Genomic DNA, 9,807 nt, shown 5'->3' on the forward strand with positions numbered 1-9,807 from the left:
ACAGGGAATAAAGTGACCATTATAAAATGTTGGGAGTAATTTTATTATTACGCCAATAATATCATTACCGATGGAGGAATAAATTGACCTTATTATAACGTTTTCTAAAATGTAATAGCCAAATTATAAACTTACTCACAATACAACGATATATGCTTAATTTACCCACAGTACAACGACATATTCCCGAATTAAAACCTTTCACTTGTATTAAAACCCTTCTAGAACTCTCTTTTTATACAGTCTCGATCTATCCGCCTCTCCGATTTTCGTAAGCTCTCTGCCTTTGAATACTTGCATTTTACTTTCCATTTGTTCAGATCGGGTCTTAATCGTTTATTTATTTCTTCACTTTTTTTTTTTGTAGCGTTGTTTTACACTCGATTGTTGTTAAAGAACAAGTGCTAATACCATGGCTACAAAGAAGAGCGTTGGAGATTTGAAGGAAGCTGATTTGAAGGGGAAAAGAGTGTTCGTTAGAGTCGATCTGAACGTTCCTTTGGATGATAACTACAACATAACTGATGACACCAGAATCCGTGCTGCTGTTCCCACCATCAAGTATTTGATGGGTCATGGCTCTAAAGTCATCCTTTCCAGTCATTTGGTACCCTTTTATTCCTTTTTTTCTTTTTCTGATTTTATTTCTTCGATATTTTTAATAAAAAAAATTCTTCTGGCTTATTTGATTTACCTGTTTTTTTTTATTTGCATGTTTTGATTTGGTGTTTATTGAGCTCTGATTTCTATTTTTGATGGATTTTTTCGTTTTTGCTATTTTTTTGTTTCTTTTAAGTTTGTGTCTGGGAATAAGCTAGATCTGTCTGAATCTGACGGAGGCATCATCTGCTCATTTTTTGTTTATATTTTCTCTATAGCTCCATCTGATTTTGTTTTTTTTTTGTTATTTAACTCTGAAAACGCTGCAGTTAGCTAGCATTTGTTGATTATTGATAGATCTAACAAGCATGTTTTCCTAGCTTATATTTTTTTAGGTTCGATTTGTTTTTTTTAACTCATAGAATGGTTCTCCTTTGTTTGATTCACTGTTTTTGAATTTGGCTTATTATTTGCACCATTTTGGCAACAGTAGTTCATCTAAAAACTACATAATTGTCTTGTTGAGTGTTAAGGTAGAATATCTCCATTCCTTGTTCTGGTTAAAGATCGTCTAAGATCTGAAAAATGATGTCAGGCACAAATCTCTTGCCCTTGTGTGTGGGATTATGCCGTTCAGTTTTGAAAAGTGGATGGAATGTTTGCTTTCTGCTCTGACCTTTTGACATGTTGAAGATTTCATAATACGTTTCAAATTGCCTTTGTTTTTTCAGGGACGCCCCAAGGGTGTCACACCTAAGTACAGTTTGAAGCCTCTCGTTCCAAAGCTATCTGAACTTCTTGGAGTTGAGGTTTGTCTTTAAGAAACTTACTCTTTAGCCACCTCAGAGTTTCATTTGCTTGTTTTGTTGTTCTATTAAACATTTGTATCTGTCTTGTGAAAGGTTATAATGACAAATGATTGTATTGGTGAAGAAGTTGAGAAATTGGTGGCTGGACTACCATGGAGGTGTATTGCTTCTTGAGAATGTGAGGTTCTACAAGGAGGAAGAGAAGAATGATCCTGAATTCGCAAAGAAAGCGTCTCTTGCAGATCTGTATGTCAATGATGCATTTGGCACTGCTCACAGAGCCCATGCTTCTACAGAGGGAGTGGCAAAGTTCTTAAAGCCTTCCGTTGCCGGTTTTCTTATGCAGAAGGTATCATGAATATCATATTTTTTAAAATAAAGTGCTGTATGATCCAGCAGATTGGTTCAAGAATCATATTTGTGGCTATGTTTTATTTTGATTATTGGATGTGAGTCAAGTAAATTTTAGCATGTTACTTTTGGGATCTGATAAGAGACATTTAACTGGTCTGCTTGTCTTTGCTGAAGCATATCATCCATAAATCATAATTGCATGGTTTTCAAGCATTTAGATAAGAACATGCAATGGTTATGTGTTTTGAGTTCTTTTGACCATCTTTGACATGCTCTGTTCTGTTCGTTTTTAGGAGCTAGATTATCTTGTTGGAGCTGTGGCAAATCCCAAGAAGCCATTTGCTGCAATAGTTGGTGGTTCAAAGGTATCAACCAAGATTGGAGTGATCGAATCCCTCTTGGCCAAGGTAGATATTCTTGTACTGGGTGGAGGAATGATCTTTACCTTCTACAAGGCCCAAGGATACAAAGTTGGATCATCTCTTGTAGAGGAAGACAAACTTGATCTAGCTACTTCTCTCATGGAGAAGGCCAAGGCAAAAGGGGTCTCCCTCTTGCTGCCCACCGATGTGGTTATTGCAGACAAGTTTGCCGCTGATGCTAACAGCAAGGTTTGTGCTGCTTCTCATTTGAAGATGTTTGTGCTACAAAGAGTTGTTTGAGCAGACTGTACTGCAATACTTCTAATTTTACTGCCATTGGCTACATGGAATCAGAGTGTACCTAAAACCAATTCGTTTAGTATATGCCGGTGATGCTCCCCATATTTGAATTTTTTTGTCCTTCAATTTATTATTAATATATTTTATTTTTCTTTTGCAGGTGGTTCCAGCTGCAGAGATCCCAGATGGTTGGATGGGCTTGGATATAGGACCCGACTCCATCAAAGCCTTTAATGAGTCTTTGGACACTACCCAAACCATTATTTGGAATGGGCCAATGGGTGTGTTTGAATTTGAGAAGTTCGCTGCAGGCACCGAGGTAAAGTGTGATTTACTTTTAGGAATAAGGTGGTCGTGATGTGGAATTAGGTCTTTGGTTCTGCTCACAAACCTTTTTTTATACTGTTTATAATGTAGGCGATTGCCAAGAAACTTGCCGAGCTCAGTGGCAAGGGAGTGACAACAATCATCGGAGGAGGTGATTCTGTTGCAGCCGTGGAGAAGGTTGGGCTTGCTGATAAAATGAGCCACATCTCGACTGGTGGTGGTGCCAGCTTAGAGCTTCTCGAGGGCAAACAACTCCCTGGGGTCCTGTCTCTTGATGACGCTTAAGCTTTTAATTTTGCACCTCTTTGCATTTTTTGTGCAATTGTTCACTGTTCTAGTGTGGCTGGTATCTCAGCCAAAGAGTGAATTTTGGTAGAACCGAGCTGTTCATGTAGGGTTGATAAGGTGAAATTATAAATAAAAGGATTTCTCCTCTTCATTCATGAGAGGATACATTTGGATTGAATGTCCTCTTTGTTAACGATAAAGTTGCAGTAAGTGCTTGTTTTTATATCTTGGATTTGAGGTTGGGGATGTTTAATTCATTGCCCTTCCGTCCGTTAAACTGAATTTAAAAATTGATGGTGAAATGTTATTTTGAATATTTTTCCTTAAAATTGAAGCAACTGTGTAAAATTTTATTGGAACGAACCACTTTATTTTGGTAATTGTTTCGGTTGTTTTTATATTATGTAATTGTAATTTAATTGTTATAATTATTGCTAATAATAAGAAAATAATCGTTCATCGCTCCTGAGGACGTAGATATTTTGTCGAACATCGTTAACTTTTGTGTTCTTTATTTTCTTTGTTATTTATTTATTTCATGTGTTACTTAGCCTGATTTTTCAACAATTGATATCAAAAGCGTGATGAGATGACTATGTCAAATGCAAAATTCGAAGTTGTGAAATTTAATGGTCATGACAACTTTGGATTATGGCAAACGAGAGTAAATGATTTGTTGGCACAACAAGAGATTTTGAAAACTCTACGATCTCGATGAAAGAGGAAGATTGGGAAGGACTGCAACAGGGAGCGGCATGAACCATACAGTTATGTTTGGCAAACGAAGTTATATATCACGTAATAAGTCTATCATTTCTAGGAGAAATATGAAAGAAATTAGAAAGTCAATTTATGTCCAAATCCCTAACTAATAAACTGTATCTAAAGCAGATGTTGTATGGGTTGAAGATGCAGGAAGGTCATGATTTGGCGTATCATGTGAATGTCTTCGATCAAATAATTACAGATTTGACTCACCTTGATATGAAGATTGAGGATGAAGACCGAGTAATGATTATGTTGTGTTCATTGTCTTTCTCTTACGAAATATGGTGACTACTTTTACATATGGAAAAGAAACAATCAAAGTTGAAGAGATTATTGCAACCTTGTTGGCTCACAACCAGTGGAAGCATAATGCAAGGGAAATCTCACATGCTGATAGTTTATATATTAAGGGTAATCAAGACCGCGGAAGAAAGTCAAAGAATAAGGGCTGAAGATAAAATTTCAGATCAAAGTCTAGGGACAAAAAGATAATTTATTGCTACAAGTGCAAGGAGCCGTGACATATGAAGAGAGACTGTCCAAAGTGGAAAACACATACTATTGAGAAACATGATGAATCATCCAGGTCTATGAATGTGGTGCAGGATGACAATTTAGATTATAATGATGATGATATGCTTTCTATTTCAACAACTCAGTTGACAGATGCATGGATTCTTGATTCAGGATGCTCTTATTATATAACGCCTAACAAAGAGTGGTTTTCGACATACATGTCAGTTAATTATGGTTCTGTCTATTTAAGTGATGAAAGATGTTGCAATATTGTTTGTATTGGTGAAGTCAGAATTAAGATGTATGATAGTATTGTTGACAAATGCATGGATTCTTGATTCAAGATGCTCTTATCATATAACACCTAACATGGAGTGGTTTTCGACATACAAGTCAGTTAATTTTAGTTCTGTCTATTTAAGTGACGACATATGTTGCAATATTGTTGGTATTGGTGAAGTCAAAATTAAGATGTATGATGGTATTGTTAGGACATTCTGTGATAGGCATATACCAGATTTGAAAAGAATCTAATTTCCTTAGGCACTTTGTATAAAAATGATTTTATTCCTAAGACAGATGAGAATAGAGAAACTATTAGAATTGTTAAAGGTGCATTGATTGCGATAAAAGGAAAAATGACTATAAGGAATATCTATAAAACTGTTGGGGAGTACAGTTGTAGGTGAAGTTCATTTTGTTAAGTCATATGATGATAATAGAAAACTATGACATATTTCTCTTGCTCATCTTAGTGAACGTGGAATGGCTGAATTGCATAAAAGAAATTTATTGCATGGTGTTAAAAGTTGCAAGCTCGTTTTTTGCAAGTTTTGTGTTCTTGTTAGTTTCATGATTGGAAAGCAAAAAACTGAAGGGATTATTGATTATGTGCATTATGATGTATAGAGGCCTACCAAAAAATCATCATTGGGTGGATTTATGTATTATGTTACTTTTATTGATGATTTTTCTAGGAAAGTTTGGGTGCATTTCTTGAAATAGAAATCTGAAGTTTTTGCCAAGTTCAAGTTGTGGAAAGCTGAGGTAGAGAACCAAAATGGTAGAAAGATTAAGTATTTGAGGACTGATAATGACACAGAGTACACTGATTCACAATTTCTGAAATTCTGTGAGGAGCATTGGATTCAGAGGCATTTTACAGTGAGTAAGACACCACAACAAAATGATGTTGCAGAAAGGATGAACACGTCATTGAATGAAATATGCTTGAGACTGAATAAATGGCTTCCTAAAAGCTTATGGGCAGAGGCTTTGAGCATGGCATGCTACCTCATTAACAGATCACCAATGGCATCATGGGTGGCAAGGTTGCAAAAGAGGTATGGACAGGTATTCCAGTTGATTTTGGTCACTTATGAATTTTTGGTTGTCCTGCTTATGTGCATGTACCTGGTGATAAGAGACCAAAATTTAATGCAAAGTCGAAGAAGTGCATCTTTTAGAGCTACAAAAAAAGTGTCAAAAGATACAAGTTTTGGGATCCGATTGCAAAGAAAGTGGTGATCAGTAGAGATGTAGTCTTTGATGAGCATTTCATGTTGTAGCAGAACCAAGATAAGACACTGATGGATTTAGAATAATATCCAATATCAGTTGAGAAAGAGGAAAGTTCAAATCCAACTTCAGGTGATTCTAATACAATTGATTTGCAGGAATATAATTTAGCCAGAGACAGAGAGAGATGCGCGGATATAAAGGCTCCAAACAGATTAGTTTTTGAAGATATATTCTCATTTTCACTTCACATTAGTGATGAAAGGGAAATGGATGGTTACAATAGTTGGGGAGATTGAGTCTTTGCAGAAAAATCATACAAGGGAGCTGGTTTGACTTCCTAAGGGAAAAAACTATTGGTTGCAAATGGGTGTATAAAAGAAAACCAACAGTATCAGAAAAAGAGAGGGAAAGTTCAAGGCTCGATTGGTAGCAAATGATTTTTAATAGTAAAATAAAGTAGATTATGATGAAATTTTTTCTCCTATGGTTAGACATACTTCAATCAGGGCAATACTTGCATTGGTAGTTAGTTGGGATTTTCATTTAGAGCAGAAGGATGTTAAAACTGCATTTTTGCATGGTGTTTTAAAGGACCATATTTATATGCAGCAGCCAGAAGGGTTCACTCAACCTAGACATGAGCATTTGGTATGCAGGTTGAAGAAATACTTATATGGGTTGAAATAGTCTCCAAGACAATGGTATAAACGATTCAACTCTTATATGATTAAGATTGGCTACAACCGATGTGAGTATGATTGTTGCGTTTATGTTAAGAGCCTTGATAATGGTTCTTTTATTTTTCTATTATTGTATGTTGATTGCTGCAAAGAATATGCATGATGTTATTGGTTTGAAAGCTTTATTGAGCTAGTAATTTGATATGAAAGACTTAGGTACTGCAAAGAAAATTCATGGAATGGAGATTCACGAGGATAGATGCTCAAGGACACTGTGGTTATCTCAGTGGGGCTATGTTGAGAAAGTGTTAGACAGGCTTACGATGAGCAATGCAAAGCTAGTAAGCACTCCATTGGAAAATCATTTTAAGTTTTCTTCATAACAATGTCCTAACATAAATAAGGAAGTTGTAGACATGGCAAAGGTTTCGTATGCCATTGTTGTTGGTTTCTTGATGTATGCAATGGTATGTACTCGTCTTGATTTAGCTTATGCTATTAGTCAAGTTTGTAAATACATGTCTAAACCAGGTAGGCGACATTGGGAAGCAGTCAAGTAGATTTTCAAGTATTTGAAGGGAACTATAGGGAATGGAATTGTTTTTAGTAATCAGCAAGATAATCTTTTGGTTATAGGATATGTGGATTCAAACTATGTATGTGATTTGGATGATAGAAGATCTACAACTAGGTATGTTTTTACTCTTAGTGGAGAGCTTATATATTCGAAGTCAACTGTCTAGTATATTGTGGAATTATCTACAACTGAAGTTGAATACATGGCAGCAGCTGAAGCTGCAAAAGAAGCTTTATGAATTACTGGGCCAGTGAAGGAATTGGGTGTACAACAAGGTGGAGTTCTGTTGTAATGTGCCAACTAAAGTGCTATTCATTTGGCTAAGAATCAGGTGTATCATACTAGAACTAAGCATATTGATGTTAGGGTTCATAAGATAAGAGAGTTGATTGCATCTGGAGAGATATTGTTATAGAAGGTTGATACTAGTGAGAATACATTTGATATGTTGACCAAGCCAATTATTACTGACAAGTTCATGTATTGCTTGGACTTGTTGAATATTTACAGTTGATAGAGAAACATGGTTGCCAAACCCACTTTGATGTTTGATAAACTCTCGGTTTTCTATTTCGTTTCCTAAGGGGCAAGATATTCACCAAGGTGAAGATTTGTTAAAATATTCACTCACTGCGCTCCAGCATCTCCATTGGGGAAGTTTCGTTATAGTATGTGTGGGCTAGGATATTCGTCCCTACGGTACGGTACGGGGTTATTTTGGTAATTATATCGGGCTTGCTTTTTATATTATGTAATTGTAACATGATTGTTATTTATTATTGCTAATAATAAAAAAACAACCGTTCATCGCTCCCGATGACGTAGGCACCTTGTCGAATCTCGTTAAATCTTGTGTTCTTTATTTTCTTTACTGTTCGTTTATTTCTTGTGCTACTTAACCTGATTTTCCAACAAACCTAAAAGATAACATATTAGATTCTAATAAATTGCATAGTGAATCTTATATTTTCTCATAATATCATCTTCGTCATAATCTATTGTTGTTGAATTTGAGTCGCTACCGGTGTATGAATGTACATTAGCCGATGAAACCATGTACTGAAATGGGTTGCGAGGTGTATCTGCTTCATCTCCACCTTCTAGTAATATCTTCACAACATTCCTCATCGAAGGCTTAGCCTCCGACAAGTATTGCACGCACCATAAAGCCACAATTAACATTATCTTGGCTTTTTCCCTATCATTATCTTCAATTTCGCATTTGTCCCAAAGCTCCTCCAATTCTCCCTTTTTAAAACTTTCCCATACTGGTTTCGGAAACCAATCTTGCCTCTCAACTAGAAAGTTCCTCCTCATTTTGACAATCTTGAACATCATTGCTCCGAAACTATACACATCATATTTGTAATTTACTGAAAACGGCATCCAAATCTCCAGGGTGGCGTAACCGGGAGTTGTTCGCGTGTTGTGAGTACTATAAAATATACGCAAATAATGTGCAAGTATACACAATCGCTCAAGTAATAAAGTGATGAGTGAGTATCGTCTCCACAGGGATTAGAAGGATATTGAGTAAAGTTTATGCACTATTCTATCTAAGTATAGTTAGTCTTGATATATACAAATGTCACGACAATGGATATGTGTATGCTGGTGAATGTGGATTGATGGTGTGATGGTGTAGCAAATGGAAATGCAGTGGAAAGAATAGATGTTTAGTGTTGAAAATGATGAAATGTCAAGAAAATGAAAAATGGTAAAAACAGTAAATAAAAGATAAATAAAATGAAAAGAAGATAATCCTCACGTGACAAGCTTTCAATGGAATGAATGGTAGGGATTGATCTAAGAATGCTAAACTTATATCTCAGGCAGATGTAAGTTATCTGGTCTTTACTTACTCGACAGGGCTTTCCTAAAATGTTCTCACATGAACCTAAAAGAATAGCATACCAAGGCATCTGCTCTCACTCAACGATGTTGGACAACCTACCCTATTGATAAAGACACCCTTTTTAGTCGTTGAAATCCTATCCTAGTCTCTTCCGAGATCTAAGGGATTAGGTTATAATATTCCTAGTCCGGTTCAAAGCCCCTTGAAAATACTATAACCCATTGCTTATAAGGATCTTGCCTTGCGTTTCTTCCGAATACTTACAAGTATTTTTAGCTTAGGATTCTTCCGAACACCTAACCTTCATCTAAGAAATGGACATTTCCATGCCTCTTACAAGCCTAGATGGTGAAGCATTCACAAGCAAAGCAAATAAAGAACCAAAATAAACTTAAATATACCATTAAAATAAAGTTAAAACATCCATTAAACCAACACCACCAAATAAGTTAGTTCATGGTGGGGTTCAAAATATCCATAGAAAAATCCACAAAATATTCGTTCCAACAACCCACAAATAAAATAAATAAAATAACAGCAAAGGGAAGTGAGAAAGAGCCTTCGACGAGCGACACCAGAGGTCTCCTCGGCCACCACGAACCACCTTAGCTCGCTAGCTCCTTTCGGCGCCTAGCTCACCACTCATTGAAGCTTTATCAATGGAGGAAAACCCAAGGAAGAAGAAAGGAAAAGGGAAAATAAAAATCTGATTTTTCTGCTACAGTATGCATCTTCTTTCTTCCACCCACTCTCTTTCTTGTGAGGTGTAATATATAAAAAATATCTAGGGGTAATGATGAGGTTGTTGGGATATTGTTGGGTGCAAAATGCCCCTCATACCCCTAGAATC

General features: G+C 36.1%; 1 protein-coding gene and 1 pseudogene across 1 annotated transcript; one reads left to right on the forward strand and one right to left on the reverse strand.

Moving 5' to 3' along the window:
- The first annotated feature begins 223 nt into the window (after positions 1-223).
- On the forward strand, positions 224-3,228 carry LOC120187942 (annotated as a pseudogene).
- Positions 3,229-8,041: 4,813 nt separating this feature from the next.
- LOC120187958 (G-type lectin S-receptor-like serine/threonine-protein kinase RLK1) lies at positions 8,042-8,488 on the reverse strand. The gene has a single exon (XM_039191537.1). The coding sequence runs from the start codon at positions 8,486-8,488 to the stop codon at positions 8,042-8,044; it is 447 nt and encodes a 148-aa protein (XP_039047468.1).
- Between the last annotated feature and the right edge of the window lie 1,319 nt (positions 8,489-9,807).

The sequence above is a fragment of the Hibiscus syriacus genome, unplaced genomic scaffold, assembly GCF_006381635.1.
Source record: "Hibiscus syriacus cultivar Baekdansim isolate YM2019G1 unplaced genomic scaffold, ASM638163v2 tig00116925_pilon, whole genome shotgun sequence".
Lineage (NCBI taxonomy): Eukaryota > Viridiplantae > Streptophyta > Magnoliopsida > Malvales > Malvaceae > Hibiscus > Hibiscus syriacus.